This window comes from Carassius carassius, chromosome 10 (assembly GCF_963082965.1).
Source record: "Carassius carassius chromosome 10, fCarCar2.1, whole genome shotgun sequence".
Taxonomy (NCBI): domain Eukaryota; kingdom Metazoa; phylum Chordata; class Actinopteri; order Cypriniformes; family Cyprinidae; genus Carassius; species Carassius carassius.
In genome coordinates, this window is record NC_081764.1 from 15,574,132 (window position 1) to 15,595,319 (window position 21,188).

At 35.5% G+C, this 21,188-nt stretch overlaps 1 protein-coding gene and 1 pseudogene across 14 annotated transcripts in view; both read right to left on the reverse strand.

Moving 5' to 3' along the window:
- Positions 1-1,454: 1,454 nt before the first annotated feature.
- LOC132152302 (leucine-rich repeat-containing protein 40-like) lies at positions 1,455-10,088 on the reverse strand (annotated as a pseudogene).
- Positions 10,089-11,322: 1,234 nt separating this feature from the next.
- Positions 11,323-21,188, reverse strand: part of LOC132151860 (disks large homolog 1-like) — a 116,449-nt gene continuing 106,583 nt past the window's right edge. For 6 of the 14 annotated variants that reach the window (XM_059560327.1, XM_059560333.1, XM_059560330.1 and 3 more), the window contains 9 exons: positions 21,091-21,157; positions 19,577-19,676; positions 16,477-16,518; positions 15,488-15,538; positions 15,237-15,338; positions 14,986-15,158; positions 14,733-14,842; positions 14,507-14,598; positions 11,323-12,997 (listed from right to left, as the gene is read on the reverse strand). In XM_059560327.1, the coding sequence (XP_059416310.1) occupies positions 12,891-12,997; positions 14,507-14,598; positions 14,733-14,842; positions 14,986-15,158; positions 15,237-15,338; positions 15,488-15,538; positions 16,477-16,518; positions 19,577-19,676; positions 21,091-21,157 (844 nt within the window). In that variant the 3' untranslated portion in view covers positions 11,323-12,890. Of the gene's footprint in view, positions 12,998-14,506; positions 14,599-14,732; positions 14,843-14,985; positions 15,159-15,236; positions 15,339-15,487; positions 15,539-16,476; positions 16,519-19,249; positions 19,275-19,576; positions 19,677-21,090; positions 21,158-21,188 lie in introns of all 14 variants that reach the window. The other 8 variants (XM_059560332.1, XM_059560335.1, XM_059560337.1 and 5 more) reach the window with 3 other exon arrangements.

A 21,188-nucleotide genomic window follows, 5' to 3' on the forward strand; every position in this document is an offset into this window, starting at 1 on the left:
GAATGTACATTTCCATGTTTTTTTCTTTTTATTTTTCTTTATTTTTTATTCCCCATGTCCCTTTGTTTGCTGCCAGGAAAATTCATACACATCTGGCAGTTTACTGGCAACACAGTTTTCTATATAAAAATGTACTTTCATATCACAATAGAAGCAAAAGAAAAAGGTAAAAAAGCTTAATTCCAGTTTCTTTGTTGTTGTTATGCTGCTTTAAGGTTTTTACATATTTTTTTTTAACTAAATAACAAAGGGAATTCCTGTCATAATAAAACAGACTACATACAGTGTAAACATGCAAGGCTTTACTGATTAGAGCATGCTTTCAATCTTAAACTTGTGTTATCAGGTTGCTTACTAGGGGTCAATGTGTTTTAGAAAAAAATCTCTTTTTTTCCCCCTTTTAAATCAATCATCATTGTGATAAACTGTGCCATAATATCCCTCCAAAAATCCTGTGCTTGTTTCAAATGTTGCTACAAATGTAGCATTTAGAAGGAGAGTTTCGAGCTGAGACCCCAACACAACACCCACTGCAATTAGCTTCAGAGAAATATTGTTTATTATTAAAGATTAATATGGATGGTGCAATGAATTGTTCAAATACTGTTGTGAAAGAACATTTGATAATGATTATTTTTACTAAATGTTTTCAAATAATGGTTTCTAATATATTGATATAATTAGCTATGCTCAAATTGTTAACTTTTATAAAGAACACAAAACCAATGTATGGACAGAGAGATAGATTATGAGTGAAGGAAACATTAGAAACAAATATGTACAATTCTTTCTAAAGTAATTGTGAATTTGTGTCATAAACATATGTATATGAATATACAAATGGTCATTTTTGTATGTGTTTAAAGACCTATTGAATATAAAAGGTAATATATGGTACTATTTAGTCTAATTGCAGTATTGATGTAAATAACTATGAATGGAGACATTTCAATAATTTATTCCAATAGATTGTGAATGTACTTAAAGCTTTCTGCAGTATTAAGACTTACTGAACCTGAATGCTTTCATTTTTGTGCAAAAAGTAATTATATCTCGAATAAATGATTAAATTTAGTTCAAAAGAATTAGTGACAATTTATCATATCATTTATTTGCACATGCAAGTTTACTCCTTCCAATTATTTTCAGTATTACCGCAAATATGTAATTGATGACATATATTCTGTGTCTAGAATGCATTTTGCAGATGATATATGTACATATTTCAAATCATTTTTAGTTAAAAAATAAAATAAAAATAAGCCTGTATAAAAAGGAGAAGAAAGTTCAATGCTGTTCAGCAAATATTGGAGCCATTTTCGGCTTTGGAGTACAGAATTTTTTCAGTATCTAAGAGGTGTTTTGAATAATGTATCTTTATTGTACAAATAATAAAAATGTCACTATTGTTACTACTGGTCATTCTGTGGTTCTTTATAGATGATAAAATTAAATGTAAAAACTATGTTGGAATATAACTTAGGAGATATTCGAGGACAACATCTGTACCTTTACTAAGGATGGCAGCTCTTGGATTACGAAAAGGATTCCCATCAAGCATTAGAGCCTTAAAGACATAAGATAAAATGTAAGATCATACTAAACTATCAGGCTCAAATCTGCAAAGACCTTTGTCATGTCACTAGTAATCTGTTTTGTCCACTTGAAAGACTTTCAGTTGAATAGCACATTTGTTCTCGTATCCTAGATTTCATGTAAAATATGGAGTCCACAGTTTGCTAGAAACATCACACTTACCTCAGACTGGTACAGTCGCCAAGTTCTGGTGGGCCTTGCATTATATTATTATTGGAAGGATCCAGAGTACACAGCCTATTTAGGATCTTCATTTGGACTGGATCAATGCCTCCAATTTCATTGTTACTGATTAAAATGGTCTCAAGGGATGAGACGAGGTACAGCACTTCTGGGAATGACTTGAACCCAGGGCTCTGAACCATAGACAGTAAAAGAAATGGACACAGCGACCGCATTGGATTCAACGGAGAAAAATGAAGTCAATTAGAGGCACGCACTTCCTGGGGGTCGGGCGTACTGCGCAGACTCAAACTGAGCTTGATGAGGTAGATGTCACGTGAGCAACCTGTAAGTCTTCTAATCGCTGTGCCAAGTGAAATCTGAATCACCCACTGAATCTTGCAGAGAAGGCGAGCGTGAACAGGAGCAAATTTTGATAAGTATTCTGATTAATTATCTCCCTTGACTTTATGTCTCCACGTTCCCCCAATAGCCTCATAGACAGTAAAAGATTGACTGCGAGCTTCTCCTTCTGTCCATACATAATTTCTCTTTGCAGGTCACCAGGGGAAGTACCTTGATATGTTTGTTGAGTATCCCGGGTCTGTGTATGATGCCAGGGTGCTGAAGAACAGCTCTATTTACACTGGAGGCCTGTATCCACCTGCAGGAAAACACATCCTGGGAGATGGTGTGTGTGTTCTTGTTTGAGTGCACACATCTGCCTCATCACAGCAGACAGAGAGCCAGAATAGAATCCTGCACAGGTTTGATTCAACACCAATGATGCTCGTGCACAAAACATTGTTGAGAGAGCCTTCAGGATGATGAAGACAAGCTGTGCTCCATCTTCTTCTTCTTCAAGGCCCTGGAAGTGAGTCCTGTCTTTGTGCCAGATGTTGTTGCATGCTGTGCAGTGCTGATTGTAGAGGATCATGACGATGATACACTGGAACCCCAAAACACAGAAGCCAGCACAGGAGAGCATGTGTGGGACAATCTGACCACAGCTGTGTCACACACCAGACGACCGTGTGCCAGCTCTTCAAGAGCAGGATTACCTGTAGGACAGTTGAACAGGTTAAGACTCTACAAATCACTTCATGTTCTCATAGTGCTATTGTTTCAGCTTTTGTAAGTTATGAAGGTAATTTTAAGACTGTCAAATCAAGATATACATATATTACTTATTTAAGAAATATACATATAAATATATATACTATAAATCACATAAATATGTATAAATACACATGTAAATATTTAAATTTAAACGTGTGTATTTATATGTACACATAAATATATTACACTCATAACTGGGAATTCATATTACAGTTATTTGAAAATCTAGCAACATATCACATAACATATCATACCAACATATTTACAACAAGTTTAATTTTACAATATGTATTACTTTATCCCTGGGGTAAATTTTAGATTTCCACTGTTTTTCACTCATTTTTGATACCCAAATGTAAAGTCCTCATCTACACATACAGTTACTGAACTAAAGCTGCTCAAGTTTATTTTCCTGACATTATTATAGAAACATCTTAAGAAATTCCCTTTTGGTGTTGCTTTAAGATCTATTATACTACTTTATGAAAATGTTAATGTGGTTTTGTCTGAAGCTTTGTGCTCTTATCCATGTAGAAATGAAAAATAAATAAATAAATAAAGAGAATAATTTAAATGTGATCTGGTGTATGGGTATTTCTCTAAAGTGTGGCACCCATTCTCAAGACAACATTTTTCAGATGTTAAGATGTTGCTTGTTTAAAAAACAACTGGAAACTGCTACAAAATCAGTGTGCATGCATACAAGTGCTTCAAACGTTATTTGCTATTAAGCACTTTGCAACTGACAAAATAGCAACTGGAAATACCTGGAAATTCATATTATAATAAAAAAACAGCATAAATCAGTGATGATCCTAACATAAATACATGTAAAGAGTGTGTGTAGTTAAGATTAATTTTAATTTATATACTTACTGAATTATGCTTTCCAGTGAGTAGGGTTTCATCAGTGGATGAGAACAAGAGTGTATTCATCTGTAACATCAGAACAGGATTTACACATTACTGATGATTTATGATCAAACTGAGCAACCTATTAACAATAGTTTGCCATGTAAGTTATCCAACAATTTTTTATCAAAATATCAACACTAGTAAAATGTAAATTAACTCGTTAAAATTTTGTAACTTTATCTCATTAAATTACTTAACGAGCCGTCTGATCGATAATGATTATTAAACATATTTTTAAACTCAATTTACAAAATAGTCTCATCAGTTTACAATGTGTAAAACTTTAACAAGTCAGTCGATTACTTGGATTATGTTAAACAAGTACACTTTAACCACAATGAACAGCGTTTATCCATAAGGTACTTACACTTCAAAACAGCCTACTGTTACAAATCGCCTACTGTTTTTCGAATAGTAAGAATATATATGGCTCTGACTCAAACTAAGCTTGATGACGTCAGCATCCTGTCTGACAGATGTAAATCTTCTAGTAGCTGTGCGTGCAAACTGCCATCGTTAATCTTGCAGAGACGGCGAGCTTGAGCGGGGAGTTCTTTGGCGTGAGTGAGTAGGAGTAAGTATTCTGATTAATTATTTTGTATAATATTTTAAAATGCAACGCCAGGGCTTGTATCTATGGGCTTCTCTCTTGATGTCTCCCCGATTGCCTGCGAGCTTCTCCTCCTGTCTGTACGGTAATTTTTCTACTGTGCGACAGAGTCGAGTGGTTATGACGCAATCGTTAGCCTATTTTTACAAAAACTGTTTCCACGGGGCCATAATGTAACATAGAAGGTAATGGAGCCCTTTATACATTGTCGTGTATCTTTAGAAATAAATAATGGACAAATGGAGTCTTTAAACGGCTCAGATGTAAAGTTATTCGCTGTCAAAGTGACGGCAAAAATGAATGGGAGTCCATGGGATGCAAACGCAAGTGAAGTTCTGCTACAAGATGGCGGCACGCGGCCGACTTCAACTTCCGGTCGACTTCCTTCCCGCCTGCGCGGGCCTCCCTAGGCCTCTGTGTAGAACCGCCACTGACATTGTTTCTATGAAAAGAAAAGAAAAAAGCAGAAAAAAAGTTCAGTGCACTTTGTTATGGTAAATTCTGGGAATATATCACTTTAAAATGACCTCAGAGTTCTTCCTCAAGTCATTCATGAAGTAATCATTTACATTTATCAGAGCACAAAATATCTCAAATAAGAGATCAGTCGTTTAAAATTTTAGATGCTAAATTTACATCCACTACATAATTATTGTAGTTTTTCCTCTCCGTGCCATCTAGCTAAAGCATTAAGTTGTTGAGAGGATGTGGCAAAATCAGCTCTGAACTACTGAATTAGCCTTAAAAGGACATAAATGAAGTTAAGGATTACCTGAGATGTAAATGTAGAGCTGTTTCAACATAAAGAAAACCGCTGGAATGGTTGTTAGCTTGTCAAACCCAAGATTAATGTCTGCTAGGGTGTCCTTTAACTCCAAAATTATGCAGCAAATGAGAGAATATTTTAACTAAGCATTGTAAGTGTTCAGTAAATCAGAAACGCTTCTAATGAGATGGAATGGTCATGTGTGTACCTGGGTGGAACTGCCATCAGCTGATTTTTACTGACGCTTACATTGGTCACAGGACTATCGTCAGCACCTCATCTGGGATGGATCCCACATGCTTCTCGTTTATTAAAAAGGCTTTACCATTAAAGACAAAATTCTGCTCTCACAGCTGCTTATGATGATTTGTTTTTACCTGTAGTCATTGGCGTCGCCAGGGGGGGTCTTGGGGGGGTCTCAAGACCCTGCCAAAAAAAGCCTTGACCCCCATATGACCCCCCACCCTCTTCCTGATTAATATATATATATATATATACACATCCCGGATGCCGGTTTGAGAATATTGTTTTGAATAATAATCTTTTTGAATAATAATCTTTTGAATTAAAATCAAAGTAGTTAATATGATTCATGATTTGCAGTAATATGCAGTTATTAGCCGTGTCCACTGTATTTTTTGTTGGTTTTCATGACCAGGACCCCCCCATTGCCCCCCCAATCAAAATTGTCTGGAGCCGCCACTGCCTGTAGTCCAGTGTATTGATGGCATGCACACTGATTTTAGCTTGGTTTGGGAGGGTCATTGCTGTTTTTGGCTCTTCTTTCAAGCTCCTATCTGGTTGTTCTACATTTCAAACATGATAAAACCCACAACGATGTTACAAAAGAGAAACACGGGGGCTGTATCATACTGATAATAATAACTAATACAGTACTAAATCTTTACATAGACATGGACATAACTTGTATTCGTCTTCTGAGATATTTAAGGAGTTCACCAGTGCCTTGCAAAGTAGGTACTATAAGATTTTCTGACACATTTCAGACATTTCCAGTGTTGTATCTGAGAATACGAAGAACAAAATGAAGACAGAAAAAAGCCCTTTTATAGCTGTGATATGCTGAACACACAGTCAGAAGGTCTCTGCGGATTGTCCTCAGTGGATTGCCCTCCAAAGTCAAAGACTTCAGCTTGGGTAACATGCCAAGTCCACACGGCAGACTGTTTCACTGAAAATAAAGACTGAATGATTTTCCTTCTTCTGCAGAACACATCAGAAGATATGTTGAACATATACCAAGTTATAAAAAGGGATGGTAGTCCATAATTTGGTTCCCAGAACATAGTCCTATATTTTATATATTACAAAGTATACATACAATAATAAATGCACAGCACCTGCTGATGTCATTGTTAGTTAGATCCAGGCCTTGCAGTAGAGTTATTTCTTCTGGAAGGTTCTTCACCTTGTTATTCTCGGAGCTCCAAGAAACTCAGAGCACACAAGTGTTTTAAATGGTCTGCCTCCAATACGTCAATCTGGTTGTTCCCACAGTGGAGTCCCTTAATACATATAAACAGGATTGTGTTAGCCTTTTTCTTAAGACAATCACAACTTATTTTTCCACATTAGTGATCTTGCTTATTAACCTTGAGTGTTTTACAGAAGTGCAGTTCGGGAAGAAAGTGTAACATGTTGTGTCTTAAGTAAAGCTGTTTGAGGGACTCCATCTGAGCCAGGACAGGAGGAGTGCTCTCTGTTTTATTACAGGAACAGTCCAGCATTCTCAGGTCTGTGAGAGTTAACAAAAGAAAGATGAGTTCACAGGTTAACCATTTAACACGACTCTCATCGAACCTGCTACTGTCAAAACACACTGAGGGCAGGAGGAGGAATCTTGAGCTTGTTGCAGGACAAATTCAATTTCACAAGATTTTTCAAGGTTTGCCAGGCTTTCTGGAATGTCCATTAGATGATTGTTGGAGATACTGTATCGTTTAGGGGAAAGAGTAGGAAAGAACTAAATTATGGGAATACTGTACATATATTCCACATGAAAATCACAGCAATACAAGGATGCATTAAATTTACCAAAAGTGGCAGTAAATACATTTATAACATTACAACATTGTTCTTAATAAATGCTGTACTTTTTATTCATTAAAGAATCCCCAAAATATCACTGCTTCCTCAAAAATATGAAAAAGTTTTTGGGCATCAATTCAGCATATTAGAATGATTTCTGAAGCACCGTGTGACACTGAAGATTCATCAGCTTTGCCAGTACAGGAATAAAATGAATTTATTAACATTAGAATTACAAACAGTCACTTTAAATCATATTAATACTTCACAATATTTATGTATTAAAGTTAAAAAATTATATTTAAGAAAAATTTGTCATTTTATTATTACTACTACTACTATTACTTCTACTACTACTACTACTACTACTACTACTACTACTACTACTACATAAATAACATCTTATATATTTGTATAGTTCATGCATTTTTACAGCATACTGCACTTGAATATGTTCAATTACATATATAAAATAATAATTATAATGCAGGGACTGGACTTAAGCATCTCAAAAACCGACCTGGACTAATATAAAATGGACATCTGGACAATTTTCAAATAACAGACCAATGAAAACACAATCTTCTTCAGTCAGTAATAAATAATAAAAATGTTTAATCATTTGCCTGCCAATCATATAGTCATAATGCTGCAGCAAACAACACAAATTTTAAGATGCTTGTTTATTTAAAATAAGTGATAAGGTTTGTAATACTTGAGCAGACGCACTGGCCTGGCAACTAAATATTAGTTATATATCAATAATTTCATCAACAAATTGCAAGACAAAGCTATTAATGTGGGACATTCATGTGTCAGCACATATTCACTGATATGGTGGTATCTGAACAAATAAAACTAAATCCCTCAAAGAAACATGTCAGAATGCAAGAAGGCAAGGAAGTGATACTATGTTAAACAATGTATAAATCATCTGCTGGAGCTCCACTATGGGTTTTAGACCAAAGAGTCTCGTTAAGCCACATTTGCTCGGAATTGAATTTTGAGGGGGGAAATGTCATAAACATAAACCAGCTTTGGTTTAAACTTGGTTTAAAGAAAGACTTTAGCCAACTCTTCACAATTCTTATTTTAAGAGAGTTCTCAAAATTTTCCTAGACCCACTTCTAATCTTATCAGCCGTACTAGACACCTACTATGTACTTGTGGTTCAGTCAAAGTGCATGGACAGTGTAAGGCTCTAACCTGTGTAGCTCTCCCCAACAGCAGGTATCAAACCAAAACTCTTCCCCGTTGTGTAGATGTATCCTCCATCAAGAGTGATGGCATCCGCTTCCTTGTTCTGGAGGAAAAGAGTCTCATTCAAATAAAACAGTGATCATCCACTTTTTCAGCGGCCTTAAGTTTATACAAATCTGTTTCTCCATGGTGTAAATTAATGGAATTTTTAGTCTTGGAATTTGACTGTTGTGATGTATTACAGATTTTAGTAATGGAAACTATGAGTATAAAAGCTTGTTCACATCAAGGACAACAGCTAATCATAACAATAAAGATAGTTTTTTTTTTTTACCAGAATGATCCATTATATGAATAATACTGCTCTTCAATGCTTTCGTCACACTTATATTTTCCTGTTCTATCTCCCACACACAGCTGACACAGGGATGCAGGGTCATCTTTAGCCCCAGGGATACAGCTGGCTTTAAAGTCAGCAACCCCTAAAAAGCCAAGATAAGCCACAAGACACTTTTATCATCTAAAAAAGACAATCTGACAATTCAGGATTTGCTGCACCAAGAGCGGAGTACCTTAAGGGATGTTGCGGCCCATGGCTGACATCATTCCACTGTCAATCAAATACCACAGAGGGACGTTCCAGCCAGCTGTGCGAGGCTTGCCAGTGTGACAAGACTTCTTCCCTTTCAGATTGTTGAGGTTGATGGCGGAATTTTTCCTTTTAACCAACGCAACCACGTAATGTTATTTCGTTCCCTGTGGCCGTTTAGAGAACAACAATTGTAAAACTTTGTTGACAAGTTGTTTTTTTAATGACTAGTTACTCTAAAAATATATATAGTTAGAACCTGGCTTGCTTGCTAATGTCGTATATTTCTTTAGCACTAGCTGAAAAGGCGTCAATTTCTCGTTTTTTTCTGTCAAAAGCAATATTGCAACTTAATTATTAAACATTTTATGTGGAGAAAATGATTTCAGCGTACTTTGCAAAAGACAAAAAAAGCGCTTGAGCAGGGACACGTTATCATTTATTGTTTTTTGATATATTCTGTGTGACAGCAAAGCTTTTTAATCTGAACCTTGGGAGTTTTCTGTGACGCTAGAATCCCCCTAAACATAAACGTATTAAATAAAATAAAATAATAATAATTTCAACGTGAATAACAGTCAATAAAGTTACATATATCTTTGTTCTATAAAAGTGATACAATTTAGAACGTTAATGTTTAAGCAAAACAAAATTCTTAAAGTATAACAATGATTTTCTAAATAAATAAAAAATAAACACTATTTGAAATGGACTGTCACATGTAAAATTCAATTTTATCAAATGCACATTTGCGTCACATTTATACTGTATATATATATATATATATATATATATATATATATATATATATATATATAGCCTACATACATACAGTATATTGATAGATTTTAAATGTTTTTTAAATGTTTTTTTTTTAAATGTGAAACTTTGTTGTTGTTGTTGTTGTTAGGGACATTTCATTTTATCATGTTGCACACATTAAGAGGGCATTTATTTATATATAGAGAGAGACTTACGGTTAGTTTTTGAGCACATTCGGCTTTAGATGAAACGCGGACGCACTGAACCATTGCTTTACATTTGGACTCCTCCGCAGGAGAAATAGTGCACCATCTTATCATGCTCAAGTTTTTTTTTTACACAAAAACACAAAGAGAAATCACGTTTCCCCCTTCATATTAACTTAAAATGTTTCTCACCATAATGCTTGGCCGCTAGCAGAATGCTTAGAAAAGCCCAGGTGTCCATCTCTGTCTCGAGAGTGCGCAGATGTAGTGTGTTTCTATAACTTTATATCTGAGTGTCTATCCGAGTCTGAAGTCCAAAACAAGACTCAGCCCTTTCACATAACTAGATATTAAATTAATCATAAAAGATAAGTGCAGTCGAATTCAGGATTTATAGACCATAATGTAACCAGACATGAGGACTGAAACGTCCAAGAGACGGACAGAGGTCCAAGGTGCACACAGAGGGGTCTTTCATTCTTGGAAACTTTTTCCATAAGGGAACAAAAAAAAAAGTCTCTGAATCAAGAACAGTGTCACACAGAGCAGGTAAAATAACCTTTAACCTTAAAAAGGGAACAAATGACAATCAAACGTAATTTGAGTAGTTTTAAAAAAACGAACACAAAAAGTGTTTGAACACATGGTTGTCAGTTTCTATATTTTATTTATTTTTGCTTAAGTGTCCAAACGATACCTTTTCGAGCAATTATGGGGCTATATGAATAAAACCATAGAGATAGACATTTCTTGACTAAGTAGCCTATTAAAATTCAATCAGACTTTGATTTGACGACTTTATTGTGTCCGTTATAATGATAATTTTACTGTCATAATAGTGTCACACCATTTAGCTCCTACCTACAGATGTTATGGCCATAATGAATTATGACTGTGATTTAATGTTTTACAACAGGATGCAAACATGTTTAACAAAGACATACACAGCACAATTCTCCAATAACACAGCACACTTTATGGTGGCAGTGTTTCCTCCAGCTCTTCTGGGGACAGTTGTATAAACATAGACACTGTAAGATTGTGTCTTAAAAACTCATTTGATAGCAGTTAGCCAAGAGATAAGTCTTACTGTAAATAGTATGACCAGTCTAGAAGAAGAAAAAACTGCAATGGCTAACTTTTTAAGACTAGTCTAAGCAGTTTATGCAACCTGCCCCTGGTGTGTTGCAGTGTATTGAAGAATGGTAACCAATCTTTTTTGATTAGCAATGACTTAATGTACACTGTATGGACCAAAAAGAAGAAAGCTCTCTAATACTTGTGTCAAACTAGAAATATATATCCTTGTTCACTATGAAAATAAAAATTACACAAAGACACAGTGTATGAGAAAAAAAGTTTTTATTAGCTGTTCTCCTTTTTGACAAATGGAATGAATCAAGTTGGCAGATTATGTACATAATCCAGTCAAAAATGTGTTAGAAAGCCATGATGACAAGTTAGAAGCAATCTTTTAGAAAACAATCATCTCCGAGTAATTTAAGAATGAAGAGTGGACGCTGTCAGTGCGCCCTCTGGTGGAGAGTTAAAGGCTTGTGTTAGAGAGTGGCAAAGCAAATCTCTCTTCAGCTATGGGCAGTCAACAAGTTCACATACACGGAGGCAATAATCTCCTTGCCTCTAACGTTTACAGGTCATGCTAACTCTGACATTTTCACAATCCCAGGTGGAAACAGAAAGAGAAGCCCTCTCCTCCGCTTCTCACTTATATTGAATGCTTTTAGAAATCATGCACGTCACATGAAAAAGTAAATATGGCGTAACTATATAGGAGAGAGCTGAAGACTACAAACTGCCAACTTGAGTTTTATTTCATATTGTTTGAGCAGATGCAAATGGAACACCACCATTCAGTCCCTGTGTACTATGTGTCTTGTGTTTTTGCATAAAACAAACCATTAACAACAAAAGTGAAGGTGGTAAAAGTAAAGGAAAATATATATTTATAGATCTATTTATATTTATTTTTATATACATACACGCATATTCATATGAGTGTATGTTTTACATTATAAAGAAAATAATTCCCATAGGTGTGGAGTTCAATTAAAGCTCAATATAGAGTTTTATTATAACAAAATAGGCAGTATATTGAGGGTTGAATATACATTACAATTTATACTCTCTTATTTGCATCACCTGGATTTGAAAGATAATTGTAAGCTATTCCTTTTCACCTCGACTAAAAGCTACTTTCATATGCACCTTGATTAAAATGTACACAGATTGTTAAGACAAATAGACATTTAATATAAAAAGAAGAACTTTTGTGCCAAATGTTTTTGTCCTCTTTGTGCACTTGTGACAAAACAGATCAGCTGATTAAAATTAGTGGGCTGCTTGATTTTACAAGATAACAGAGAAAACAAAAGTAATATGCACTTCACGTAGCTCAAAACTGTCTGACAAAAACGTAAGAACATATGTTAACTGAAAAAGAGTAATTCAAAACATGCTCTTAATGCAAAAACGTGCAAAGTGTGGATTTATGTCTTTTCAGAGACATACACCAAAGCATTCATTTCTGATCATATATGGGAAAAAGAACAAACCAAAATGTATATAATGCATTATCTCATTGGTTTTCCTTCGAGAAAGTCACCTCCCTTAAACATTAAGGAATCTGTACCGTATAATATGTCCAGTAAATCGTTGGTCAGGCATGTCTCCTCCCACCGGAGGATGAAATGCGGAGATTGGGATGCGAGTTCTAGACAGCAGATTCAAAGAGAGGCATGAGAGAGAGAGGGGTGGCCATAAGACCACCATGACCCCAAGCCCATCCAAAGAAAATCTATTTCCTATACTCAGGGGTCAGAAAGCCAATGCAAGCAGCAGGCCAGGTTAGTATAAAAAAAAAGAAAAAGAAAAAAAAAATGTTTGTCTCCAGTCATCTCACAATTTCTCTTTGACTGGCACCCAGATGAACAGCCCAGACTGCTCCTCGATGATCAGCTTAACCTGGTTGTAGATCTCTTCTAATGTGTCCCCTTGTACAATGGCTGAAGGAAAGATAAGATGAACAATCAATGAGTATAATACATCTCTATGTTCAATAGAAAAATAGAAACGTTCTCCGGAAAGTTGGGACTGGATACAGGTGGCCCACAATGATTTGCAACTGGTATTTAGTTTTATTTAGTAATATTTAGTAGAATCCTACAAATATCTTTAGTAAATACCAATTGTTGCTAAAAGAACCTTGGCATTTAACCCATCCAAAGTGCACACACACAGCAGTGAACACACACCCAGAGCAGTGGGCAGCCATTTATTCCCAGGGAGCAATTGGGGGTTCGGTGCCTTGCTCAAGGGAACCTAAGTCGTGGTATTGCCGGCCCGAGAATCGAATCCACAACCTTAGGGTAAGGAATCAAACTCTCTAACCACTAGGCCATGACTCAGGACAAAACAAAATGTACCAATTTTTGTCTTTGTGTGTGTTTATGATACAATACTTTTAAGTATTTTTTAAGAGAAATTTCACAGCAAAGAATTTAATTATTTATAGTCATTAATGTCACTTTCAAACTAAGCAGCACTTTTTGTTGGTCTATACATAATTGCGAAATCTGTGTGACATAAGCTGTTGTTGCTACATTTCATGTTTATATTGTTAAAGCAATATAAAACTCAAAAATCTATTGTGTGAGCACTAATACAAAGAAACTAAAGCTCATTTGCAAGTGGGTCTGTTTTCAAGGGTCTGCCCCCACTTTTTTATTCCAAACTGATTGCTTCCTCTATTAATGTCCTGTTTTGGAAAATTTTACATTTATTTATTCTGACTACTGAATTAAAGTGAAAATAAACATAATTTAGTAAGACTCCAGGCAAAACTCCTTGAAATACTGCAGGCAATCATTCCTCTGGCTAAAGGTTATTTGCTGTGAGGAGATATAGAACCACAAACCACACAGTAAGATGCACATCCTCCACCTTTTTGTGACGTTTTATTAAAAGATACAACCTATTTATTATTTGAATGGCAGTGGTTTTGTGCAATGTATGGGTACTTTTTAACCAAACTATAATCGGTAAGCTTGGCTTTTGTCAACAAATGGTGATTTTTACGTTTTAAAGGAATTGTTTAACAAAAAATTTACATTCTGCCAACTTTTACTCTCCCAGCATACTTCTATGAATATTAAAAGGAGTTAAAAAAAATTATATATATATATTTAAAAAAAACAAATTCTAATAGGGTCCAATGTTATCTTCGACCATATTAACTTTCTCCGTAAACAACAATAAAAATATCTTGCCTATGTTACACAGAAGAATGTTTTACAGGTTTGGAATGACATAAGGGTGAGCAGATGCTAACAGAATTTTCATTTAGAGATCTATTCCCATAAATTAATATTTGAATGGAATGAAAAATTGGATGCGTGTGTCAAAATACTTTAAATGCAGAATATGACTGTTGCAGGACAGTTATATGTGAAAATGACTACGCAGAGAGGTCACAGCTGACTGGGATGTGGGTAAGTTTACTCTATGGTTCTCACCGGTGAAGTGCTCTAGGAATTCCTGCTCCAGTTTCACGGCTCTGTCATAAGTCTTTCTACCTTGCTCCTCCATCAATCTCTTATTCATCTCTCTGTGAAGGACACAGAGGACAAATTACTTGTGCAATCAGTTAAAAATAATCAAGTTTAGCATTTAATGTGTGTTTTTAATGAGCCTTTGATAAAATAACATTAAAATAACGGTAAAACTGTAAAAATAACATACAAAATATTCTCCACTGATTTGGGTTTCACAAACACTGCAATGGGGTAGAGCTGTGCTAACTGGAGACGTTTGATGGCATTGCCCGACACATCCAGGATGCAGTGCTTGCCCTTAAAGAACAATGAAAAACAGATTGTCTTGTGAAAAATTAGAAAAATGCTGCGCAATGCAAATCTGAAGGTCAGCATGTCACTCTCGCACACCCACACAAAAAAGTTCCTTTATTACTTCTTAACAAGTCAAACTTGTTCACCTTTTCTGCAACCTCTCGCACCGACTGCACACTTGTCCCGTAGAGGTGGTTGTTATATTGGCCGGCCTCGATGAACTTGTGATCCTGAATGTCTTTTTCCATTTGTTCCCGTGAATTAACAAAATGGTAGTCTCTGCCATCAACCTCGTAGTCTCTCTTTGGTCTAGTCGTGTCTGGTCAAAGTATAGTAATGGCCATTAAAACGATGAAATACTGCAGAAGATATGATAAAACCGTGATTATGTACTCACGGGGAACACATGATCCAAACTTGTCCGGAAACTCCGAGATTAGATCATCATTGATCCGGTCTTTCATGGGACCAAGGACAATCACTGGACGAGCATAACTCACTGTAACCACAATAATAACCTTGCAATGGGTCCCTTACATTCAATCAGTCAAGCAGAATTACACACTGACACAGTCAAATATTGGTATTATTGAAGTAATATTGACCAATGCACCGCAATAAAAGAAAGCCATAATGAAAGACGCTCACCTTCCTGTTGCGCCACTGTCTCATACGAGAGGACATACTCTTCCTGTCCACCTAGAAGAGACAGACATGAGTTCAAAAATCCTCATGTACTGAGTAATGAAGTTGAATTAACCCAACATGCAAGTATAGACTCAACTACAGTTAGTAAATCACTCCTCAGAGTTACAAACAGTTTGAACTCGCATGAACTTTGAATCAGGGGATTTTAGAAGCATCTACTAGAATTCAGAGATACGTTTTCAAAACTGGAACTATTTTTATCATCTTAGATATGTCTTAGACACCCTACATACAGCAACTTCTCTGAGAGGACCTTAAAATATAGGACTGAAATGTAACTGAAATCTGATGTTGAGTGTTCGAATGTATTTCTTTTGCTTTCGTTTTGAACAGTAGTCTCTTCATTTTCACTCGCTGTTCAGAAGAGATAGATTTGAGCCATGGAGCATTAACCAGGTTCAAGAGGTTTTTCAGACCACTCGATGTGAATGACAGGCCAGTTACAAAACTATTCAAAGATAAAAGCTGTTCAAATGACTGTGACATTTTTTTAAAGGGAATATTCCAGGCCATAATATGCTGTGTCCCCAGCATGATCATTAAGCAAGGTGCACAGATAACCACTGTTTTATCACCAGAAGCTGCCATGAAGGGCAAATCATATAAATAGCTTATGAACTATAAAGCATAGTAGAGTAAAGTGAGCTTCTGTCGGTTAAATCAATAGAGTATTGTACTTATTTTAGCTTTTGCTGCTGCATGTTTTAAGATCAAAACATTTCTTTATTTGAAATATTACATACTGTTTTTGTGAAAAATCTTGACTCTGACGCTGGTCTTGAATGGTAAACATCTTTCAATTATGTGTGCATATACAACAAAGAAAAGCTGAGGGAGCGAAGGGAACTAAACACTCAAACTCAAGAAGTTTAAAGAGATTAATTCAATAACAACATGATGAAATGAAATAAAAGGGAACGCAAACTTACGGTAACTACTTTCACTATCGCTGGCATTAGAAGTTACATGCTCTGAAACCATAAAAAAGGAAAATAAACACCACAGACACAAAAACAAGCTTTGCAGGAATATTTCAGACACAGCACTAAGAGCAGTAACCAGCAGATGGCAGTGTTAAGATTTGCGCAGGACATTTGAGACTTTGAAGCTCATTTCATTTTTTTCAATTTATCAATTTATCATATCATGCAAGTCAGAATTCTCTAACCACTAGGCCACGACTGCCCCACAAAACTTTTTGCCATAACAAATGCATCTTAAAGACAGTTATAGCAGTCAAAGAAAAACATTTAATCATCTAATAGCCTCTGAATGCAAGAAATTCTCTAAACAGTCTTGGTGAGAACATTGATGGACAGAGGGGCACCACTCCCACCACCCAAAAGTGTCTCGATGTAGAAGCCTAAGAGAAGACACATATACTAAACATTTAGGCATAATGGAAGATTGTAAAAAACCCTTCTTTCACATCAATCATGCTGATCTTAACCCCTCGGTGTTCTGTTGTGACTGTTTCCACTCTGCCATTCAAAATATTGGGGTTATTTTTTTTTTAAGAAAGGTATACATTTATTTAACAATAATACATTAAAGGGGTCATAAACTGCTTTTGTTTTTTGTTTATTTTGTACCATTCTCTGAGGTCCACCTAATGTTATCGAGACTTTTACATCAAAAAACATCATGATTTAGAAGTAATAGGCTATTTTCTGTCCTGTTCATCTATGTTAATAATAAGAAATGTTTCCTTAGCACCCAATCAACATAAAAATATTTTATGAAAGATCATGTGACACTGAAGACTGGGGTAATGGTTGCTGAAATTGACCTGTCATCACAGAAATATATTACATGTTAAAAAATATGTTTAAATAGAAAATAAGTATTTTAAGTTGTGAAAATATAATGCAGCATTGATGAGCATTTGATAATTTTAACATGAAACATTCAAAATATTACGGACCCAAAACCTTTTTACATTTATTTTTAAAATGATCTTCTGACATTTTTAAAGATTGTATCACAAAGTAGACATGCTTTTTTCAGAAACCGTTTATACTGTAGTTGTCTCTGTTTGAAAGAGATCAAAATGAACTGTACTGAAGGGAGTGTGCATCTCAGTGCAAACATCAAACAGAACAAGAGTTAATTTTAGCATTAATTGCATTTGATATAGAGTATTTGTCCCCAAAAACACATCTCAAACTCATTTCCCAAAGCAAAATCACAACAGTAACTATATTTTACGTATTCTGAAGAAAACAGAATTGTGCAAAACTTGCTGCTCCAATGCTAAGGTCTTGTGGATGGTTTCCAAGACATTGCTACAAAGTTACCAGGTGGTCGCTTACTGGTAGGTTAAAAGAGCCCACTCCCCAAGCCCTAGGATTTATTTATTTGGCCATTTTGAGATTCACTAGGCAAAAAATGACATGCTCAATAGCTTAGCAGGAGTATTAAGTAAAGGAATAGATGCGAGTTACACACCAATGTTTACTGTAATTCTTCATGTTAGGCTTTTGTTCAAAGACCTGAACCCCTAAAAAGTAAAATATTTACTTGAAGTATCCCCTAAGATTTAAACATTTTAATTTGCACGTTCACGGTTCTTTGATGTAGCTTAATGGGCATGACATGAAAGGAAACAGATAAGATATATAGTCTATTTATTTCTAGCAAGGGTTTTATTCCAATTTTCCAGTTTCAAATGATTTATTTACAATACAAATATTTATTTCTTAAATTCTTTACCTTTCAAATATTCAAACCCTTGAGCTTTTAACATTAAATCAAGTTTTTATTTTAGCAAGAATACTGGCTTTGTTAATTTAGGAACAAAAATTTTGGAAAAATCTGAATCTGAATATAAATAGAGTTAAACTAATGCAACAGACTATATATTCAATTGAATTGCAGTCTTTGATTTGAAAATCCTGATTTGATAGGATATATCACTATTTTAGTTTTATGTCAGTTAATTGTGCTGCACTATTTGTTTATTTTAATTGAATTACTTATTAGCTTTCATCAACTCACAAACCCCTATTTAGGAAACCCTACACCGAAGTATAATAAGCACCATTATTTAAATAATGCATTTATAATGCAAATGTTGTTGAAGGGATAGCAAACCCAAAAATGAAAATCTCCCTCATGTCTTATAAGAGTTTCTTTCTTTTGTGGAACATGAAAGAAGATATTTTGAAGAATGTTGGTAACCAAACAATTTTAGTTCCAAACGATTTCCACTGTATTTTTTCCCCCGTGCAATGGAAGTCAATGGGACATGAAACTGTTTGGTTTCCAACATTCTTCAAAATATCTTGTTTGTTCTGTCTATGTTCTGCAGAAGCAGGAAATGCATACAGGGTTTGTTACTTTAAGCAATACTCCTTGTGTTATCGTCATGGTTAAACGTTTCCATCCTGTTGTAAAACAACACATAAATTATGTGAAATATATAAATTACTAAATTATGACAGAAAAATAATTTTTGGGTAAACTATCCCTTTAGGAGAAGCAGAATTAACATGTTAAGGGCATAATGGACAACAAAGGACCGGAACATAGCGCTGATCTGCAAAGCTTGTGTTTTACAGCCATCTAGACACAACACAGGCTGCAGAAAATTCAATTCTACTCAAACATCACTGCTAAACGTGTACAGATTTATGGGAAATAACGGGAGTCTGGTGGGGCCGGTGGGGTTCTGTAGGTCTGCTGTAGCCTTTGTGGACTTACTCAAGCCTTTGTCGTCACTCAGGTCCTGTGGAGCAGTCGGCAGAGAGCACGGAACAAGAGAAAACCACAAAAATAACAATGATTACTGGAACAACAAATCACGTCTTACCGATGAACATTGCTCCTGCCTTGCAACAAACCCAGATATGGAGACTTCAGTGGTTTTTGATTGATATATGGTCCCTAAATTATCTCACAATAATATACAGAGATCAACCAAATTTGCCGTCATGTTTAGGGCTGTAACAGAAGCAGGAGTTTTGTTCAGCGGTGTTGGCGTAGCCGCGTGTGGAGCTACCCTGCCCTGCACACGGCTAATGTACTTACGGTCCACATCGCTCGTTTCCTGTTCGCTGGGGTCCTTGTTCTTGTAGAAAGAGAGTTTTCGCAAAAAGAGGTTCTTTTTACACTTGTCATTGAGTGACTGCTGGGAAGGAGGAGAGGGAGGGATGGAGGGAGGGAGAACAAAAAAGGAAGAACAGATGGAATGGTGTTGGGTGTCTAGTTGAAGTATGAACAAATGCCCAACTTAACAGATGCCCAGGTTACGGACACTACAGCCACCACCATCCAATAAGAAGATGCTGGAATGACACAAATCACTAATGCTAGAACTTATAAATAGATATGAAACCATATCTTGGTTTGGAGATGGCAACAGACACAGTAGAGTTTATGAGGGATTTCTGAGTATCAGATACATTTTAAGGGTAGTTACCACAACCAAGGTGGGTTTATAGCACAATTTGGACAAACCCACGGACATGCAGACAAGCCCCCAAAATTAAGTTAGTTGATTAAAGTTAAGGTCAAAGGGTTTGGATGAGAACAAAGTTAGAACACACATAAAGGACATAAATAGCTGAGTAATGTGCAGGAAGAGAAAGTGAAGAGCAGTATGACATCAATGGCAAGAGTACTGTATACATCTTTTTTTGTTCTCTGAAATATTCATGCACTCATGCTGCATTAGTGAATGCAGTTGAAAATGCCGAGACAGTGAAGAGTGGATGATGAGTTGGTCTGGTACCAAACACAATTACTGCTGCAAAGACTAAAGAGTTATAATCACTAGGGCTGGGCAATATAATGAATTTTGACAATATATTCTGTGGTGTTATCATATATATATATATTCTTTTTTTTATGTCAGAGCAAGTCTATAAATACTGTTTTGGTGCTCAAAAAAGTTTTTTTGTTATTATTAGTGTTAAAATGGGTTGCACTGCTTAATATTTCTGTGTAAACATTTATATGAACAGAATGTAAAATACACATTTATTTATTTATTTATTTTTTCTGCAATATTGCCCAGTCCTAATAGTCACATGCGGTTAAGAATCCTCTCACAGGAGAGAACTGTGAACAAACATACAGGATTAGTACACTGCATTCAGTAAAAATAGATTTTAATTCATTTTACAAATAGAAACTTTCAAACAAGCATCTCATTTAAGAAGAATGGCTCATCTCTTACATACTTCACAACTTTGTTAGAGTTTACACTTGCCAGCTGTTAGTAGCCCTATGTGAGAACAGTTTTGGCTTTTCAAAAGTCACACAAGAGGTGCAAAAAAAATGTCTCTAATGCTGAACATCTTGTTAGCACTTTTCATCTCAAATTAGCATAAAATAACAAGGTTTTAAAATAGGCTACAAGGCTTTCATTATGGTTTCTGATTTCTGTCGAAATTAAAGCTATGTTGGCATGACTGTGAGTAAACTGAATTAAATCTTTACACAAAAGACCCATTTATAAATGTATTAATCTATTTTAAAGGCATTAAAAGCATGTTCTGACATGCCAGACATGGTAAAAAATTTTAGCAGCAAACACTTACCCCTTTGTCTCGAGACTTGGAGTTGAATTTAACCGTCTTTAACCTGGCTCTTTCTTTTCTCTCCACCCTGAAGAGGAAGGAGACAAACACTGTAGGAT